Below are 21,471 nucleotides of genomic sequence, written 5' to 3' on the forward strand. Positions count from 1 at the left end.
TTATTAAATAAAAAGATAGATAGATCAAAAAAACTTACTCTAAAGGACCTATAAGAAAGAAAAAAACCACATGAGTTTTAAATAATTCGTAAAAACTTTGAGGGTCTGACTACCGTATTGTCCCTGATGTGGTTCTGTTACCACTGGATGCTCAGTTCCTGGATGTCAGTGCTGGCCCAGGGGTAAAGATCTGACAATGGCTGGTCATGCTGGCAGGGGGGATAGACAACAATGACGATTTAATTTTTCTATTTTCATTTTTTAAAAGGTAATACATATGTGAACAGAACCTGTATTTGCTGAGGCCTCAGTATTAGAGCTGCAGGGGGATCAGGAACGGCCCACTGATCTCTGTAAGAGGGTTGGTGATGGCTAAAGAAGGTGTGTAACTGGGAGAGTCTGAGAGCAAGTTTGGGATCACCTGACATGGACAGCAGCCCATCAACACCCTGCACTGCTCCTGAATAACACGGCCAATTCCACCAGCATTACATAAATACATACTTACAGTAAGATTGCTTTCAGAGAGCAGATTTATTGATTGGTTAATGAACTGAATGCAAAAGCCCTAGTTACTTGTGCTGTACCTGGTTGTGAAATAGACCTGTACGCAGGTTGATTAAGTGCATGTAGTAGCGGGACATATGAACCCAGGTCAGCTGAGGGCATTTCCTTCTGTTAATCTCATGCTCAGCATCCATGAATGCCTCGGGATTGGTGATACAGTTCTCAGGGTTGTTCTAGCCCCCCTGCCAATGAGATAAGCACATGTACGTATTTAGAAATTAATACCTTTATTTAGCAAAGATGCACTAAATTAATTTAAAGTGACACTAAAGCCATTTAAGTCTCAAAAGATTTCTGTTTGAAATGAATGCTTTTCTTTTAAATGTTCTATTCTTCTAAAAATCCTAAAAAAATCAACCATCAACACTGATGATAATAAGAAATGTGAACAGCAAAAATCCTATGTCTAATGGAAAACTAAATACTGAATTTTGGGTTAAATGTTACCACAAGGGTGGAAGAGATCATTCAATGCAAAGTCGGGCAGGGCTTTAGTTGATGAAAGGGGTACAGGGCCTTCTGTAACTTGAGTGAATCCATGCAAATGGCCACATTTGCCAATAACTTCTGATGTCTAGAAAGCAAAAGGATAAAACAAGGATAAATCATTTCTGAACAAACTTCATACAGATGTGTGGATGATGTTCCTACACACCTTTAAAGCTATCTTCAAACAAATCCAGCTTAGCAGTAGGTAGGTCTCTCTGACTATTTCCTAAGAAAACAACACACACAGGTACATAAATATTACAGAGGTACGCTGCTGTTATTCTCAAATTCTGTCAGTTTATAGCACCTTGCTGGACTCATCAGGTGTTGTTGAGGGTGGAAGAGTCAGATGTTTAGGGGGTGGGGTAATCTGCTCGCACTCTTGCAAGTATATCAGTGCCATTTCCAGGTAGCACCTATGTGTCAACCTGAAATACACACATACACAAAAACGTGAGTCATGTACAGTATGAACAGAATTAGAGGAGAACTTTAGTAAAACAACTTACCGCAAGCTTTGGGTAAGAGTATAGTTAAATGTAGTTAAACACCCAAAAAAGGCTTCTAGGACTTTCTCAGGATCAGATTTTTGCATGGAAATGAGACGTCTGCCCACCACTCCTGCAGACACAAATGATCGACCACCTGCAATTGTTACTGGTGCACAAGGCAAGACGCTAGATATAAAGATCACTCCATATTAGTCCACCTGTGCAGTAGAGGATATCAGCCTCCAGCTGGCGGTCTCTGTGGCAGAGGCCTGAGAGATGCTGAGCGCAGACTGCAGAACTTCTTGAGCAGATATAAAGGGCCTCCAGGGTTCCTCACCTCCCTCAGAGTAAATTGACAAGGCCTGCAATGCCAAAGAGTGACCTGGAACAACAGAATCAATATACATCATAACAGCATCTGTTTGTACAAAAAACGCAGTAGAAACTAAGCTAGCATTTTGTACAAAGACATACCCATAGCTTAGCAAAATAACTGTTTAAGTTTTATGTTAGGTTTAGGTTTGACATTTGATTCTATGCAGATTAAATGCTTACAAGTAAGTAAGACAAGACCACTGATGACTCAGTATGCAAAATGATATAATAAAGAAGAATAATCACAATTTAGATATCAAATATCACATACATTTTTAAGTCTAAACATTTTTCATGTTTCAGTTCTCAGTTAACTGCACAAGTTTAATACTTGATACTTTAGAACAAACCCTTAACCACAATGTTAGAGGACTATCAGTACAGCACTGCCTTATTGCTGTTGTCATACCGATCTGCATGGTTGTCTTGGCCAGCAGGGGAAGCTGTGGAAGATAAATATTCTTTATGCCAGCTAGTAGTTACACCTCGCCTCCTTTTTGAGACCTATGGACTCTCCAAAGGCACAGAGCTGAAAACAAAGAACAATATTACCACTTCAAAATGACCTGTTCTAGGAACTATACATCTTTATCAGATCTTTACCATCTTAACACACTTTAGATAACAACAAAGGTGAAGTTCACATGAATATCTACTCTTGTGTAATGCTTCGACAAACATTATGAGCATGATAATATCCAAAACCTGTTGCTGCAGTAGTTTCTGTGTGAGCAGGTGAAAAGTCTGGCTTCCTGTTCCTCTCAGCTCACTAAGATGTAACACAGCCTCAGCTAGAGTCATTTGAGAGTGCAGAGATTGAGCACTGCGTCCAGATAACAAGCTCACAATCTCCTAAACAGACACACACGTCATCAGGCCAACAGAAACAGTCAAATAGCACTACATCAAAATCAACTGTCATAACAAACTACTGACCTGTAGCATGGATGAGCTGTCTTCTCTGGGTCTGCCACGGTGTGTGTTAAGTTGGACGCCTTGTAGGAGCAGCAGGGCTTTAGTGTCAGGGTCTCCCCAGGCCTCTGCCTCCTCCAGACCTTCTTTCAGCAGTCGGAGCGCCTCTGCACTGCTGTCTGCACCTGCACAAACAGGCGCAAGCTGTCAAAAAACACCAAATACCAGTTACATCCAACAACATTTCCACCACATTAAGCTTTGCAAAGCAGCTAACCAGAGCAGATTGCAGTTCCAGGGATATGGCCTACGAGGGAGCGAACCACTGCCAACCTACAGCGCAACCAGAAAAGGAGATCCATGCGTTCTCTCGCTTCCACTTCTTCTGAAACATCTCCGCTATGGAGACTGAGAACAGACTTTGCGTCCCCAGAGCTTGTCTTTAGAGAAAAAGACAAAAAGATAAAAGTCTGAAACTGAATCTGTCCTTTAGAACATGAATGACACACGATCTGAATTAAGCACTGAATTTCTATGAGTACATCAGAGGTTGATTATTACCTGATGTGCTTTGGCTCTGGGTCGTCTGAATGCAGAGGAGGGTGGTCCGTGAGGAGGCAGTGGGCGGAAATCACTTTGAAACACAGGAGACCTCTGGAGGAGTCTCAAAGCAGACACTGACAGATCTGCACTACAATAGAGAGGGAAGACGTCAAGATTTACAATGGATTCAAACTTCCAGGCATGCATGCATACAGTTAATACCATAAAAAGTTTGGGGCCGGTTAGGTTTTTTAATGTTTTACAAAGTCTCGTCTGCTCATATTCTTATTTATTGGGAATGATTAAAAATATATTAATGAATTAATTGTCTGTTTTTATTAGTTTTTCAGGTAATTGTTTTATTTTTTGATATTTTTTAATATGTAGATTTTTTTATGTGATGGCAAAGCTGAATTTTTAGCAGCCATTACTCCTACTGCTTCATATTTTTGTGGAAATCATGATACATTTTTTCAAGATTCTTCAGTGAATTTAAAGTTTAAAAGAACAGAGTGAAAAGTGAAAAAGAACGTTTATTTAGGAACATTATTAAAGTCTCTACTCATAATTTGTGAATTTCTAAAAAAAATAAAATTCACACTGGCCCCAAGCTTTGTAACAGTAGTGTTCATAGATACCCACACAAACATGCACTCTTCTTCATGATTTAAGTTTATGCACTACCTGGCAGCCATTCTGCCCTGCTGCATGTTGATATTGGACATTAACAGTCTGATCTCCACTGCCAGCTCCATTTCTTCAGGATCGGTGCTCAGTGGATGTGGAGTAAAGAGCTCAGGACTAACCAGAGCTTGTGCTTCTTTTAGAAGTATGGCCTGAAAGGGGCAATAAAGAGACATTATGTTCACTTTGACCCTTAATGTTCTTGGCATTGGGTAGATGCATTTATATTTGTGTTTTTAACTTCATATTTGTGACACTGGACCACAAATCCAGTCATAAGGGTCAATTTCTCAAAGTGAGATTTATACATCAGCTGAAAGCTGAATAAATAAGCTTTCCATTGATGTATGGTTTGTTAGAATAGGATTATATTTGGCTGAGATACAACTATTTGAATATCTGGAATCTGAGGGTGCAAAAAAATCTAAATACTGAGAAAATCGCCTTTAATGTTGTCCAAATGAAGTTCTTAGCAATGCATTTTACTAATCAAAAATTAAGTTTTGATATATTTATGGTAGGAAATTTACAAAATATCTTCATGGAACATGATCTTTGCTTAATATCCTAATGATTTTTGGCATAAAAGAAAAATCTATAATTTTGACCCATACAATGTTTTTTTGGCTATTGCTACAAATATACCTCAGCGACTTAAGGCTGGTCCACATCACAGGGTCACATTTTACTGCTATTAATGCTATAGGGTCAAATAATGTTAAAACGCTTTTATAGGCCTAGATCTGGAAGAACAATTTAACAGAAATGATAGTTGGACAGCTTTAACTGTAAAATTGAGCACCTTGACTTCTCCTAATGTGAGTTTCCTGGCACTGAGCTGGAGACCCTTGGACTTGTCACTGCTAGAGACATCAGGCAAACAGGAAGTGCTAGAGCATTTCTCCTGAGATTCGGATAACTCTGTTGGTTAATGAACATAATTCAGTAATGAGTGAATTTATAATTGAGATTTATAATCTGTAATTGTACACAATAAACTAGTACTGAAAAGATACCTGTTGTCAGTGGCTCAGGCAGGTCATGTATAGTACTACATATGGCCAAAATGAGATGAACTCTGGCCATCAGGAGTCGCCTGGTTAATCTTGAGCCATAAAGAGCCATGATGTCTTTACTGGGCCTCCTATTGACCACTTCATCCAGCACCTGAGTTAGCGATCACACAAGCATTATGCTTTTTACAACAGTACAGTATGTCGTCAATGACTTGATGTATTGATCTGTAAACTTACTTGAAGATTGGAAGGATCCAACAGCGGTTTCCCTTCAGTAAATATTTCCTTTTCCTGTGAGATTTAATGTGAATTTTCATTAGCCATTACTTCAGTCCTCTATGTCATATGATACTTCAGAAATCATTCTAATATGCTGATTGGGTGTTCAAGAAACATTTCTTATCAAATGCTGAAAACAGTTGTGCTGCTTAATATTTTTATGGGAACTGTAAAACATTTTTCAGCATTCCTTGATAAATAAAATGTTCAAAAGAACAACATTGATTTGAAATATCGATTTCTTAAAAAAAAAAAAAAACTTAATAACCCCAAACATTTGAACAGCAGTGCAAAGTGTCATATAAAGGACAGAAAGTTATGAAATTACTAATAAAATTCGACTGAAAAAGTTCGAAAACTGAACTCAATATATTTTATGATATTCAAGGAGCCTCTAAAAAAATAAGAAAAATGTGCTTTGCTTCATATCAGTTCCTTCATCAAGTCATTATACACTTTACTTAATAAGCAATTACACATTATACACAAGCAATTATACATTTTACTATATTAAAAAAAAAAGATAATTGCATGTATATCTTTTGTAAGCTGGGTATTTTATATTGTTTATGCTGCTTTACCCAAAATGGCTTCTCTGTTCTGTGGTGGCATCCATGAGGTACAGGGATTTCCCTGCTAATTGTGAGACTGCTGAGTTCTTTAAATGCCTGAGTGAAGGCCCCCAACTCTGTAAATACCTTTACCTGTATACACACACACAAACTCAATGGCAACTCAACAGACTCAAATAGACAAACACATTCACTGAAAAGCAGATTTACAAGAATATACAACAACATCTTTCAAACCTTCAGTATTCTGCATGTGACAGTGAGGTGTAGATCACGACACACTGTTCTGGCAATATACAGGTACAGAGCCAGCACAGGAAGAACCTGAAATAAGAATGATGAGTTGAATATTAGGATGGAACAGACATCAACTGTAAAATGCACAAATGCTGCTCTAACCATCTTAACAAAATTTTAAATGAGTGTTGCTCTGGTACCTTGAGAAGATGTCCTGAGGTATACAGCCAGTGACAGAGAAAAGACAAACTGGCAACAGTGGTGCCGAGATTTCCCCGATCGGGCTCAGAGAAGAGGTCGATACCTGGGATCAGCTCCGTCTCCACAGAGTATGTGGAGTATTCCAAGTCCGTCATCGGATGGGGCATAGAGGCCATCAGTAGGCACTGTGAAGCATATGACCTTATTAAGTCTTAGTGTTGATATTAGTGCTACTAGTCATAATTTCCTCATTAGCTGAGTTCAAAGAGAGGACTTTTTTCAATTCTAAGAAAAAGCGACTCAATTCTCACCTTGAAGAGTTTGCCACAGAGAAGGCAGCACTTTGTGCGCTGATCGATGTTAGAAGTCAGGATGTGCCTGTCATTAGGGATATGCTAATGCTTTTATCACAGTATACGGTATTATCACAATATTGAAATGTAATCATAATTTGGTCATAATACAGTATAACAGGTTTAATAACTTTTTTCATATAACAAAAATAACTGAATATTTAAATACAATAAAGCAATACAGAAAAAAATATGAAGTTAAACGTTTTACACAGATTAAAGTGCAAAAGAACTATAAAGACCAATAGGAACAACTTTACAATAAGCCATCATTAGTTAACCTTAGTTAATACATTAACATTCACAATGAGCAATAGCTACATTTGCTACAAAAGTTATTAATCTTTGTTAAAAAATACAAGTCTTAGTTCATGTTAGCTCATTAAATAACACAGTTGCAACTTTTGATTTTAACAATTAAATATTGGAATACCTAAGATTAATGAATGTTCAGAAGAATTTTTTTTGTTAACTAATGAAGCCCTAATGTAAAGTGTGAATGAACAATAAAGAAACAAAACAGTTTCAAACAATATCTAGGGCATGTTGTAGTCCAGATTAAAATGTAAAAAAAAGTTTGAAAAAGAATAGCCTATTAAGTCTAAATATTTAAGTATTTGGTGCTGTGATGAACACCATAGCTGTGATGAATACACAAATCTGAATGGTTATTTAAATCTATTTAAATAAGTTTTAGAAGTAGCAGCTGCTTTATTTATGAGGTTTCCAGGGTAATGGCTGCATTTTCTGTAGTTTAGCGCCATCTGCTGTCAGAGAGAGAATGTGCTTTCATTCAGGCGTCTCTCACGTGTTCCTCCATGTGCTTCTCATGCGTGCTTGTTTACATCAAAGCGCACACGTGTCTTTCAAGCAGCATACAGCAGTGCTGTGCATTCTGACCAACTGATGGGAAAAGAATTCTTAAAATGCGTCCCAAATTCTGAATCATTTGTAATGTATAATTATTCACGGTATTTAGAAGTGCCCACAATAACAGTATTATGCATATTCATTACTGTGATATATGGCATTACCAAATACCTGCACATGTCTACCTGTCATTAGAGGAGAAATCATACTGCTGTGATGGAGCACAGTCACAAATACATTTTATGGTTTCTCACTTACTGTGCAATCTTGGCTGAAAGCAAAGCTCCCTGGAGGCAGCCCCATATCCCAGCATGCTGCAGGGTTTCCTGAGAGGAGCTGCTGCCCCATGAGTCACCATCCCAAGATTCCAGAACTCCAGAGCTTTGCAGAGCACAGTCCAAAGCCTTACTCCAGAAAGTGTATGCCGATCTTACATAAACATAAACAAAGAATGCATTTTTTGTCCTTTTATTGTGTGAACTCAAAACATTTAATTACCTACACTACCATTCAAAAGTGTTTGTCAGTAAGATTTATTTTAAGAAAAAAAAAATATATGTTTAGTAAGGATGCAGTAAATTGACCAAATATAACAGTACAGATATATATATAATGTTACAAAAGATTTCTATTACAAATAAATGTTGTTCTTTTGAACTTTCTATTCATCAGTAAATTATGAAATGTATGCACAAAAATATTAAGCAGCACATTTTCTGAAGGATCATGTGGCACTGAATACTAGTAAAGAGTAATGTTTGTTGAAGATCAGATTTGATTTAGAATGAATAAAGGCCATTTTAAAATATATTCAAATAGAAAAGTTTAACAATGATAGTTTCATAGTATTGCTGTATTTTAAGGTATTTTTGATCAAATAAATGCAACCATGGTGATCATATGAGACCGCTTTCACAAACATTAAAAAATCTTAGAAGCCACAAACTTCTACAAAGTAGTGTAAGCATATACAGTACAACTTCTCTAATTAATAAAAAAAAAAAAATGCAGGAAAAAAATGGTGTGAACACATCATACTTTCGATTTCCATTGTAGAAATGCAGGTTTCCAAGGTCATGGAGTGCTTGCACCTGAAGGGAGGTGTACTTATTTGCTTGAAGATATTCTGCATGAAACAACAAAACAAAACAACATATATCTGTATTGGAAAAGCTTGTTCTTGAACCATTTCTGCTTGTAAGTTGTCAAAGTTCAGATCGGTCCTCACTAATAGCACTGTTGTAGGAAGAGAAAACAGTCTGGATCTGTGTTGGTGGCAGGGTGGTGCTGTAGATGGAGCCCAGAGAGCTGAAGTCCTCTGCAGAGAAGTCTGGAGGGCTGATGCCTGGCAGGGTCCTGGCTGCAATGCTGAATTCCACTTTTCCCTGCAGAACGCTGCTGGTCTCTTTAGAAAATGGCACCTCAACATATGCTGAGGCCACATATTAAGAGTGTGATGGAAAGTGTAAACAAAAGAGTGTGTTTTATATATATATATATATATATATATATATATATATATATATATATATATATATATAAATATAAATATAAATAGTGGAAACCGTAATTCACTTTTTTCAGGATTCTTTGAGGAATAGAAATGACAAATGTCTTTACTGACACATTTGATCAAGAGAATACGTCCTTGCTGAATAAAAGTATTGCTTTCTTTCAAAAATAAAATCAAATAAAAATGTACTGACCCCAAGCTTAGCGCTGTGTGTTAGACTTACAGTGCTGTGTGTCTGCCAGTAGCAGCAGGAGTAGAGTTCGGCTGTGCTGAAAGGTCAGCAGTGTGTGATTTCTTTTCTCCAGAGTATCTCTGAAACAGTGCAGTGTGTCCTCTACATCCAACGGTACACACACCAGACACATGGCTCTCTTCACGTCTATGGTAAATTATAAAAGCACACACGTAAGACTTACAAATAGTCTTTTAAAAAAATAAATTACACATTATGCATTCGGGTCATTATACATAACCCAAATATGACATGGAAAATGCACAAAATGGTGAATTAATCAGAAAATAAATGGGACCTGGCAGTCCTTCTTTGTACCTGCAAGTTCCTTGGGCTTTGGTTCAGCATCATTTCCAGTGATCATAATCTGACCTCCTCCACAGGGAAACAGTAACTGTCTGCTTGCATAATTCCTGCAGGTCACCTATGGACGTCAGTCACATTTTAACTCTAATGGATGCAGAACTGGAATATCCATTAAAGGTTTGTACTGAACAGGCTGTGACTCAAAATGTTAAGCATTTTTTGTCAAAGTTAATCAGAATGATGTGTATGTGATCATTTCTGTCTACCTTCTCTCCAGAGATCATCTCAGTATAGGTGAAGTGAGGTTGAGGAGCTGGAGGGCCCCCAAAACAGCTGATCCTGTCCAACAGTCTCCTCTGTGCATGCACCAGAACAGGTGTTACCATGTGAGAGTAGCGCTCCCTGAAACCCATAACGCAATGTATTTCAAAACACTTTTTTCAAGAAGATTTTTTATATTCATGAACATTTCGATTACTTGTATGCTTTCAGCAAGGTATGCAAATTAATACTACACCAGCATCCGTGAGTTATCAGCATACCATGTATATGTATTGAAAAGCAGGGCGAGGTGGGCTAGATTCTCCCACTTGGCCTGATAGTACAGAAGCTCTAATGTGTGCAGGACCAGAGTCCTCAGCCAGCGCAGATCTATCACTGTCCCGTCATCCATTGGGACAGAGAAGTACAGGCTAGCCTCAAGCTCTGCATCTTGATCATCATAAACATTCCACAGCTAGAGAATAAAAAGAAAACAAATATGAAAGATTTCTTTACAGTTTAGCTGTCATTTAAAAAATATTTGTCTGCAGAATGGTGCAAAAGACCAATGATTATCACGTATCCCACTGACAACTTTTAAGGGGGTCACAGGATGACTGAAAAAATTAACATACTAATAATAATAATTATTATTATTATTAAATAATACATATTTAATTAACTCAAAATCCTAAAAAAAAAAAAAATAGAATTAAATTAAAATGCAAACTGAATTTATATTTCCCCCTCTTTTATTATGTAGAGGGCTTTTGAACAATGTGGTGGACATTGGGCCTTGGATACAATAAGGTTGAGATCTGCTCTAGAGGTGATGTGGATTAACCTTCAGCTTTTCCATCATATCCATTAGAAGATCTGAGGCCAGTACTAGTAGAGGAGTGATCACTGTATACAGCTGCTCTAACGTCAGCTGTCTCGCATGGGCATCAGGGCCTTGGGCATGCTCCAATATCAGGGCCAATGTGCTGTATTGGTCCCAGAGAGTCCGACACGCCCACTGTAAAGTTGTCCAGTGCCCCCACCGATGAGCCAGCACCTAGTTGAAAAAAATGGGAGATGTCGTCAGTAGAATCGCAAGATGAAGTGCATGGCAAATTATGACTATTTAAATGAAATTGAATTTACCATAGCTCTGCGCATGTGTACAGAGGCTCTGTTGAGTGTGTCCAGTAACTTAGAGGTGGTTTTATGAGCGCTGACAGCTTTAGAGTCACGTGTGTGCCGAAAGTCCACTTCATCTTCTACATCACTATCTGCAGAGCTGAACTCCTCGTCACTGGCATTTGGTTCTCCTGAGGATGTAACGTAAAGTGGGACAATCATATACTGCATCTACATGTAATGATCTACAATACAATTCAGTAATATGTTTTTGTAAAGAAATTAATACTTTTTTGCAATATCCGAAGAATGACATAAAATAATTTTATAAAAGATTTCTATTTAAAATAAATGTGTTTGAACTTTTTATTCATCAAAGAATCCTAAAACACTGCTTTTATCAATGATAATAGAAATGTTTCATGAGCACCAGAACAGAATATTAGAATGATTTCTGAAGGATCATGAGACACTGAAGACAACAGTGAGCAACAGTGTAGATTCTGTCACAACAGTGTAGAGCTCTCATGCTAAAAAGACTTTAACCAACCTTGATTAGTGTCTTTAACTTTGTGCTCAACATCTTTTTTGTGAGCACGGCTTCTAGGACGGGGTACAGCTTTGGGATTTGGAAGCGTCAGTTCAGGTGGCCTGATGTGCTGTGGAACGTTCTTCCACATAATCAGCATTCCACAGTGAGCCAGAGAGAAGAAAGACTGCGAAAGATGACTGAAACTGGAAAGGATTAAAAAAAGCTCAAGTTTTACTCAAATAGGTCCAGAGAAAACAATAACCAAAGAGTTATTAACAGAACAGAAAAACAGACTTGATATTAAGATGAGCTTAAGGTTGAAGACCCAAACTGACATCACTATTGATTATTTGGCATTATTCAGTTTTGCTGTTGGATCTAAGTACCAGAGCTTTGAAGGTGGTCCCAGGTTCCTCCTCAGCAGGCCTAGGTGGGCACAAGCCAGACTCAGATTGACATGGCAACGCCACAGTGAATCCTCAGAGCGCATCTGCCTCAGCTTCCAGCACCGCTGATGTCTTCTGATGAGAGTAGCCAGTTGACTTAGCAGGATGTCCACAGCTCTGACCTCTCTGAGAGACACAATGGCAAATACAGATAAAGTTTTAAAGATGTAATCATGTACACTAGCATTCAAACGTTTGAGGTCAGTAAGATTTTTTAAAAAAGAAAACAGAATTTCTGATAAAAAAGCAGTCTTTTGGAGCATAAGAGATTGTTTCAAAAACATAAAAAAAAATTACAAAATCCAAACTATTGAATGCTAGTGTACATGACTGTAAATTAAAAATACATTTTAAAGATGGAATATTTCACTATTTTGTAAAACGGGCTGAATGCTGTTTTACCTTTCAGAGTTTTGGCTCTTGAATGCAATCAGAAGTTTCTTCTGTAGCAACTTCCTGCCATCCCAAAATGTGCCACCTTTTTGTTTCTGAAACACAGATTCAGGGTATTTATAAATTGAATGAGAACATGCATTTAACGTGTATAAATGTGTTCAAATGTGTCACAATATGTTAATACAATTTATGAATAAGAAGCTTACTTTGGTATTGTACTCAATCACAGAGGTGGTGAAGTCTTTAAACTCCTCCCCTGGTAGACTTGAGTGCTTCTTTAGCCCAAACAAAGCCTCATCACGTCTAGAAATAATACCGGAAGCAAAAAAAAGTAACACAAAACACCTACTCACTTTTTGCAAGCATGGACTACATAAGCACACACCTGCTGAGCCAGTCCAAGATGCTCTGCTCCCACTGCAACACCAGATCCAGCTCATCTTCTAGCAGGGCTTTCTTGAGTAAGTGCACAACAAACTCCAGAAAACAAGACTTCTGCTTGAACTTCATCACTAGATCAATCAATCACACACACATGCAAATATATAAAATGATTGTATGATAGCTCATTCAGTTAATCAGGTTTTCTCTAGTATGTGTTTTTTTGTTTTTTGTTATACCCTCTTTAAAGTCATGCTGGAGAGGGCTGTTTTCAATCACCATGTAGAGTACGACAGGGTCTTCCTCTCCAGTAAGCTCACATCCATCAGACCCTAGCAAAAGCCATATAACATGTTTACTATATTTTTGTTTACACATTGGCTTCCTGATCTAACACATGAGAAAAAAAGATGGACCTGTTTTGTTACAGGAAGTGACATCACGGTTTCCTAATGTTTCTGTATGCATGGTTTTCATGACAATGGCCTCTAAAACCTTTAGCTGCTTGCTTGGCCCCTCATCATGGACGGAAGCTGTCTTCTTCTGCAAATCAAACACACATGCACTGACATTAATATTTATTAAAGAAGCACGGATGGTCTATGACAAACAAGACACATCACATACCCCATCCAGCTCCACCGATGATGTATTTTTGGCGGGTTGTTGTGGGGGTTCAGTGATCTCCTGAAGAAGCCTCATTCCCAGCTCAAACACAGATGATGCCATATGACTCTCCTGAGTGGAGCGCAAGCTCTAAAAGCAGACAGAAATACATCGAACACCTGTGACATGTGCAAACATTGCCATTTCTAACATTCCTAAGGTGACATCTACAGGATGCTGGATGAAACACACATACACTGCTAAAAGTTTGAGGTCAGTAAGTTGTGTTTTATTTTTTTAAGAAGAAAAAGATAAGAAGTTCATTTAACTTTTACATAGTAAGGACACACTGAATTGATCAAAAGAGACAGTAAAGATATTTATGTTAAAAAATATGTTTTTCCTCACATTTTCTTTCTTAACAGGTGAGCAGTATGTGCATGTAATTACTACCTTGGCTAAATAATATGTCATACAGGCAACCATGTGTTCCAGGGACTCTGTGGTGGCAACAGGCCGTTTCTGCTTGAGGACTTCTGGAATCTCCAGCAGCACTGTAAAGCACTTCAACAGTACCTGAAACACACAGATGCAATGAAGCATCTAAATTTATCTTTGCTATGGCAAAGCCATCATATAAACAACTGATTTGATAACGAAATAATGGACGTTAAAACGTTTCTTCTAGACCCAACCAAATCTAATCAAACATTCAAATCTTTCAGACAAAACCCTAAAAGACTGAACAGACAGGATTTTATTGTTATCAAGCACATTTATAAAAGAAGTCACCTCTATGCCAGGCTCTGAAGGGATCTGGTTGAAGATTAATGGAGTGAGAAGGCCATAACAGCTCACTACAGCCTGCAGGGCGCCACCACTGTCATTGAGGTGCAGAGCAAGATCAATGGCCACCAGCATACGTTCACACTCTGCAAGCCTGGCCTCCTGCGATGAATGGGCAGACAGAGCAGATATACAAGGACTATAGTGAATTAACTGGGTTCTATTTTCAGGTCTGATTAAACGTATAAACCATCATAAGGCTGATTTCACTTTCTTCACTCTGTTCACTAACCTGGCCCCAGATCAAAGGCCCCCCATCACAGAGACTGTCACAGAATAACGTCCCCTCTTGGATGTGAATATCTGTCTGGATGAAGATAGTGGAAAAAAACAGCTGCTGTAGGAGAGGAGAGGAAAGCTGCAGGGTCTTTGGGTGGAGTCTGCATGAAATAAAAATAGATGACAAATGGAACGGATATATGATAAGATATATCGTCTTTTATTAATTATTAAACCTTGTTTGAGCCAGTCCTTCAAGACAGCCTTCTTGTTCTGCCTCTGGACTTGGGGGAAGAGTAAAGTGGCTCCAAAGTTCATTACAAGCTCTTTTGGCAAGGGAGTAGAGTCCTGTCTGATATCCCACCTAAACAACATAAATCTGACATTAAGTGGTTGGCTATTTTTGGTGGCACACAATAAAGTTTGGCCCATGTACCTGAGCTATGTGGGCCCAGGTTGTTAGTAGTGGTAGAGGCAGAGAGGCCAGTAGAGGCCTGGTGGTCTCTCCAATGGCACCACCCACCATTTTGCCCTTTGCATTAAAAGCAGCCACTGCAAAAATGTACTTCTTATCAGGTTCCAACCCGTCTACATGAAGTAAATGTCCACCCCTGGCAGGAGTCTGGTTGAAACACAGATGCTGAGTATGAACAGACAACACGGGCATTTAAAAAGTAAGTAAGGTCAATTCATGATCTGATATTTCAAAGCGCCAGTAACCCTACCATATCTCCAGTCCCACACAAGCAGCAGTCTTTAAGTCGTACTTTTAAGTTGACACCCTCTGCCTCTCTTCCATAAATACAGTACCAGCAAACCTAAGTCAGAATCAAAGTGAAGTGATGTTTTATAGCATTTACACTTAAACACCAGGGGTAAAATATAAAGAGTAATCAACAGATATCAAAGAGATGCTTATAAAGAAGATGCAACAACCTCCTCCTCAAGGGTGTATGGTGTAGGTTTGAAGGTCATGGGGAGGTTGGAGCGTGTGAGGAGTATTGGGGCTGGTGGTGGCTGTCTCTTCTCTGGCATTCCTAAATTGTTCTCTGAAGGATAAGCACTACTAACCAGCCTCCTCTCTTCAAGCTCAGCTTTCTCCATTAGCATTATGGCCTCCTGGAAAGATGAAATCAGAGTTTACAACATGTTATCCCGATGCGATGTGACACCAATTGTTAGGAGTTGGCATGAAATACTGACCTCAAGTATTTTCTTGGTCTCTTGGCTCATCTGATTCTTTCTGAATGCCAACAGGGCCTTCTGCACTATGAAAACACACTTAGAGATCTTGTTCTTCTTGATTTTTTCAAGGATAACAGATTCTGTTAAAGAATAAATATGGATGAAACTGACTACCTGTTTTGTTGCCAAAATGTTAATGTTACATTGTTTTGAAACTCACCTTCTGTAGGTCTATTTGTTTCTGAAGCCTGTACACAATTAGCATGTGACTTCTTAAACTCCATCAAACCCATCTCATCTGAGCAGAACAAATATGACAGATTCAGTGACATGCATGAAAGCGTGTTTCACTGATATGTTGAAAGTTTGCACGTCTCTGACCTGACCAGGAATCAGATAGTTTGAGAGCGAGTCTGTGCTGGAAGACCAGCAACTCCAGGTGTAAATCCATAGAAAGGGCAGCAAGGTCAGAGGTACTGCTGCTCTCTGGGACTCTGTTGCTCTTGGAACTCTTACTGTCACAAAACTTCTGTGATTAAAAGAAATGTGACTTTTTATAAAGCATGCTTATTGTATCAACAGTAACAGGAAATAACAGAGTGTGTGTTGCAGTAAGTAAAACTTGGTATGCCCTTTCCTGCATGAACACCTCGTCAAAGACATCAGAACCACTATAAAGTGACCTGGCCCTTCCTCTGGACACACATTCCACACCTCTTTCCACCAAATCCAACGCTGTTTGCAGCTGTTCAGTTTTGGACCTCTGCAGACGTGTTAAAAATATAGTTTTATTATGGTTAAACCCTGACACATTTCCATAAAAATGCATTAGATTTTGTTTGTTCGAATGCTAGCTCAAATTCTAAGGTAATTTTACATGTATATATTCTAAATGTTGAATCTGATGCCGCTAAACCGCTTATGATGCTACAAGATGAACTTTCAGTAGGGTTTTATCTTATATTTCTACATAAATATAAGATAAAACATACCATAAACAGGGAGCTTGCAGATTTTCTTACAGGGATGGACTCTTGACTGCTGTCTTCAGTGGTGGCTACAGAAAGAAAAACACAAAGAAAAATGTCTAAATATACATAGTTACTAAAAGTGCAAAATATCTATTGTTCAAAAGATGTTTAAAGTGTTTTCTTATGCTCCCAAAAGCTGCATTTATTTGATTCAAAAACAGTAAAACAGTAATATTGTGGAATATTATTATAATTTAAAATAACTGATTTCTCTTGTAATATATTTTGAAATGCAATTTATTCCTGTGTTGGCAAAGCTGAATTTTCAGCACCCATTACTCCAGTCTTCAGTGTCACATGATCCTTCAGAAATTAATCTAATATGCTCATTTGGAGCTCAAGAAACATAACTTATTATCAGTGTTGAAAACAGTTGTGCTGCTTAATATGATTGTGGAAACATGATACATTTTTCAAGGAATCTTTGATGAGTCATGTTTACAGCATCTGTTGTAATAGTTCAATAATTTCTATACAGATTAAGGTTTGCTGTGTGAAATCTCGTCTTGGCACATGGCACCTGTCTTTCTCCCAGACTGTGGGGGGGCATCCGCGCTGCTTTCCAGCACCATGGCCAGTCTCAGAGTCATTTCAGTCACTAATATGAAGTCCACTTCAGCCAACTGGTGCTCATGGGCCACTTCACAAAGCAAAAGTAGGGTCTCCACCCACTATGGAACAAAACAATACATAAAAAACACACGTTGTGGATTCAGCAACTAATGTTATAAAGCAGCATCTCCATGATTGTGTTTAAAATCTACAAAGTCTCTCATAGTAAGCATTTTAGTTTTACTGTTTATTTGAATAATAACCTGGTCTTGGTTTGCCACCCTTCCCAGGTAGCGCACAGGGTCATAGTGTCTCGACTGTGCTCTTTGAAAGACAGTTTTGCATTTAGCCCAAAAGAAGAGCACAATGTCCAACACCAAGTCTGCATCTGGCTGGATATCCTGTTTGGCCACACATACACATTGTCAGGTTACCAACAACAATGCCATGACTTCTTCAGAAAGTGTGAGAGAAAGATCTGACCTTGTCTGTCTTGCAGACACAGGCATGAAGTGTCTGAATAAGATTGAAAAATTCTTCTGTCATGATTGCTGGCACAATGTTCTTGTCTGCAAGGGAATAAAACGATAAAAGAGAGATGATGTTTATTTTGTTTTTGTTTATTTTTTAAATTTATTTTTAATTTTCCAAAAAGTAAATTAAATAACTTTTTTATTTTTATTTAAATAAATAAATCCTCAGTCAACTTTAAAACATTTTGTCATTTGCTTGTCTGTTGCTATAAGTGAATTCCTCAAATTCTACATGAAGAAATATTAGTACCAGCTTGACCATCAAAAAGCAGCATCTTTCACGATGAATTTAACTTTTTGATTGGATATCAAATGCTCCACAGCCTCCAAAATCTTCAGTTCCAGCTCATACTTCCTAAACGTGCGGCCTTCCATGTTCTGTGAACAGTACCAGAAAAAGAACTAGATAACAGTCTGACTGACATTTTAAGCCATATCACAGATGTACTCACAGCTAGTGCTGATATAAGTGCAGCAGAGAGTGAACTGAACATGCTCCACTGTTCATATCTAAAGACCTGCTTCACGAACTTCACCGCAGCATCTACTGCGATCTTACTCTTTCCTAAGAGACACAAAACAGAGACCCTGAGTAACATATAATGCATAAACACGAATGAGAGTGAAAGAGAATAAATGGCAAGTTAAATGCAAGGACTCACCAGCAACAGCTGTGTCAAAGAGAGAGGAGGTAGAAGTGACTGCATTGATAGAGGGAGGCAGGCTCTCAACAGAAGTGTGGTCAGAATCACCAAAACCTGCAAAAAAGGGACAATTAAATTCTAAAGCTATAAAAATAACTATAACAATAATTATAATAGCAAACACACCAATGCACAATGTTTATGTTTACTCCAGTTTTCTCATCTGTCACTTTAAATACTCAAGTACTTTACAGTGGGATGGATTCTGATTGGCTGTTATAAGGTTGATATCATTCAACAACTGGGAAAAAATGTTCTGAAAGTAATAACAAAAATATTATTCCTCTGTGTCGTTATCATTATAGTTTTGGGGGTCTTCACTATTCTCATAGAATTTGGAAAGATTATTATAACTTTATAATTACTGTTATCATTATAGTTATCATTCTCGTGTGAACAGGCCTTAAATGTGACATTTAGTTGCACAGAGGCAGAGAGGATGAAAAAGGGTACCAGACAACAAGCTTGTGCCAGCCGAAATGAGCTCCAGCACAACATCCTGGACCTCGAATTCTTCAGGCATGCCGGTCTGCAGAGGCCTGACAGAGCTGTCCTCTAGAGCTTCCAGCACTGCCAGAAACCGAGCAGCATTGCCCTCGAACATCTCCATCAGGATCCGCTCGGTTGGTGTGCGAGGCCATGGAGTCTACCGAGAGATATAAAGAAAGAGACAGAGGGGAAAAAAAGAAGATATTAGAGAAGAACTAAGAAAAAGATGCATTGTACATTATTAAACTCAATACTCACTAGATGTAGCTCTTTCAAATTGCTCTTCTGTTTGGGTCTGAAGAGGCCTTTCGGCTTCCTTCGGGGCTCATATACTGAACGCTTAAACACCATCACTGCAAGTTCTCTCCATTAATGGAGCAACAGCGTGATTCAAGAGAGACATGAAAACATGGTAGTCATAATACAAGAACAATAAAAACAACATGTTTCATTTAGGCTGCGTTTTCTCACTTTTATTGTGGCCTCCTTAAAAGCTTGTTGGGTCTCCAATGACACTTGGGAGCCAGTCATCTCCTCCAGCTTGGCCAGTTCACTGATCTTACCAAGGGCTCGGCGAGCAAACACCTACAGTATTGCACAACAGGAGGCAAGAAGGACAGATTGCCTGTGGGCTCTTTGATATCAGTCATAAAGCTAAGTTTATTTAGCGTTTTGATGTGAAACTCACCTCTGCCTGAACTGAAGCACACTCATGAAAATAACATTCACAAACAGCACAGTAAAGTGTGGCCCTCCATGGCAGGAAGTTGGCAGTCAGCAGAGGAACAGAGGTCTCTAGGCATGTGCATGCCCATAGTAAGTACTCTAAAACCTGAACAAAAGACAAAAAAAATACTTTAAAACAATCCAAAATATACAAAAAGTTTGTTTTGTGGAAAAAAAAAAAAAACATAAATAAAACAAGTACTTGCTCCAAACATGAAGGAATTTAATTAATAGAAATGTAATACTTTGTCAATTATAATTTTAAGCAAGTGTTGCTGCTTTATGTATCTACTAACATATTTATTATTATTATTATTTGCAGTTTTCCCCTCATTTACTTTTTCCTATATTTATGTATATTTGTATTGTATAACATCCTGAGGTAGGCGTATATGGAAACATAACAGTTGATACATAAAAATAAAGTATACTAACTGTTCAAACATTTGAGGTTGTGATTTTTTTTATATGTTTTTCAAATAAGTTTCATATGCACACCAAGGCTGCATTTATTTGATCAAAAAAAAAGGAAATATTATTATTATTATTTAAAATAACTTTTATATTTTATGATCTCTTAAGAATAGAACAGAATTTATTTGAAATATAATTGTTGCTTTTTGTAACCGTGTGAAAATCTTTACTTCACAGATAAAGGCATGTTTTTGAGAACCTGTAAAGCGTGGCCTGCTGACATCAGGAATCTGCATATGTTGTACATGTATAACGAGCCTGAGGAAATACAGAAAAGAAGTCAGTCACCGTTTATTGTCAGTGTGATACACTACACCCAGAAGTCTCACTGAAGGTACCATTGTACAGGATCCAGCATAAACTTTCATCAGGCAGAACAGCCTGCATGAGAATGCGCACAAATCCCAGGATGCTCAGCAGGTTTTGAACCGCACTCTGGTCTGGCAGTGCATTCCTCTCTTTCTCCAAATAGAAGATGCACTGGCATTCTCCCTGAAGAGCACGGAACTACAGATACATAGTTCAAAGGTCATTGAAAACCAAAAAAGAAATTATACTGAAACCAAAAATGGAGGAAAAAAAAGGGAGGAACTCTAACCGTAAGTCGGGCTCTCTTTGAATCAAAGCCATCTGAGAAGAAGGACTGCCTGAAGTGCTCCACATCTCGGATGCTTTCTAGGCTCAGTGTGCAAAACTGCTGCAGATAGAGTCTGTACCCTTGCCAGAGAGCAAGCCTGTGAAGCTTACAGGAAACGATGAAGAAATATTTATATGAAGGAAACATGATATGGTATGGATCAAGATCGAACGCATTGGCAAAATATATTTGATAAAACCACAAATTAGTATAAATGGGGTTAAAAAAAAAAAAAGTATTTACCTTAGAGTAAAGCAGGAAATCTGCTGTTTGCAACAGGTGCTCTTCGAAATAAGACGCAGGAAGGCGAGATTTATACTTGTTCCATGTTTCAAACAGTTTTATGGACCTGTCAGTTAAGAATAATAGTTTACGTTAATTATACGTAAACATAAATATATAAAACATAACAGAACATTAAAAATACTACAAAGAGCTGATGAAATTCGAGTTTTCTGCCTTTTTTCCCTTGTTTGTTGCTTACCCTCTAGAGTAGGACCGGTAGTCGTAGTTCGGTGAACTTGAAAGTTTTTTTATATGTGCCTTAAACTCTTTTAGGTCACTTTGAAAAGCTAACAGGACTGGGTTGTTTTTATCCAGGGGTCCGTAGTAGGACGCTGGCGCAGGGTCCATGATCCAAACAGCGCGAGCGAGCCGCGAGGAACTTGTTTTGCGTCCGTTGCTATGGACA

At 38.2% G+C, this 21,471-nt stretch overlaps 1 protein-coding gene across 1 annotated transcript; it reads right to left on the reverse strand.

Moving 5' to 3' along the window:
• Nucleotides 1–113: 113 nt before the first annotated feature.
• On the reverse strand, nucleotides 114–21,462 carry LOC109067061 (cilia- and flagella-associated protein 54-like). Its single transcript, XM_042747056.1, is given in 68 exon segments — nucleotides 114–209; nucleotides 291–460; nucleotides 605–740; nucleotides 833–849; nucleotides 1,015–1,141; nucleotides 1,223–1,282; nucleotides 1,364–1,484; nucleotides 1,566–1,677; nucleotides 1,766–1,807; nucleotides 1,810–1,929; nucleotides 2,332–2,427; nucleotides 2,430–2,451; nucleotides 2,628–2,774; nucleotides 2,859–3,019; nucleotides 3,112–3,274; nucleotides 3,396–3,525; nucleotides 4,062–4,213; nucleotides 4,864–4,982; nucleotides 5,078–5,228; nucleotides 5,315–5,368; nucleotides 5,938–6,060; nucleotides 6,166–6,252; nucleotides 6,366–6,551; nucleotides 6,678–6,744; nucleotides 7,848–8,018; nucleotides 8,628–8,715; nucleotides 8,818–9,021; nucleotides 9,326–9,481; nucleotides 9,653–9,758; nucleotides 9,907–10,042; nucleotides 10,183–10,376; nucleotides 10,746–10,958; nucleotides 11,048–11,214; nucleotides 11,574–11,758; nucleotides 11,942–12,127; nucleotides 12,404–12,489; nucleotides 12,604–12,700; nucleotides 12,783–12,909; nucleotides 13,018–13,110; nucleotides 13,195–13,321; nucleotides 13,406–13,534; nucleotides 13,838–13,960; nucleotides 14,177–14,332; nucleotides 14,463–14,610; nucleotides 14,686–14,813; nucleotides 14,886–15,071; nucleotides 15,175–15,267; nucleotides 15,386–15,568; nucleotides 15,653–15,774; nucleotides 15,855–15,932; nucleotides 16,016–16,163; nucleotides 16,272–16,397; nucleotides 16,627–16,691; nucleotides 17,186–17,336; nucleotides 17,481–17,618; nucleotides 17,701–17,798; nucleotides 18,023–18,128; nucleotides 18,203–18,315; nucleotides 18,413–18,508; nucleotides 18,908–19,100; nucleotides 19,202–19,303; nucleotides 19,415–19,528; nucleotides 19,632–19,775; nucleotides 20,343–20,401; nucleotides 20,482–20,650; nucleotides 20,742–20,885; nucleotides 21,024–21,129; nucleotides 21,265–21,462. Coding segments are annotated over 68 exon segments (8,538 nt in total). The 5' UTR covers nucleotides 21,414–21,462; the 3' UTR covers nucleotides 114–137.
• Between the last annotated feature and the right edge of the window lie 9 nt (nucleotides 21,463–21,471).

This window comes from Cyprinus carpio, chromosome A4 (genome assembly GCF_018340385.1).
Source record: "Cyprinus carpio isolate SPL01 chromosome A4, ASM1834038v1, whole genome shotgun sequence".
NCBI lineage: Eukaryota > Metazoa > Chordata > Actinopteri > Cypriniformes > Cyprinidae > Cyprinus > Cyprinus carpio.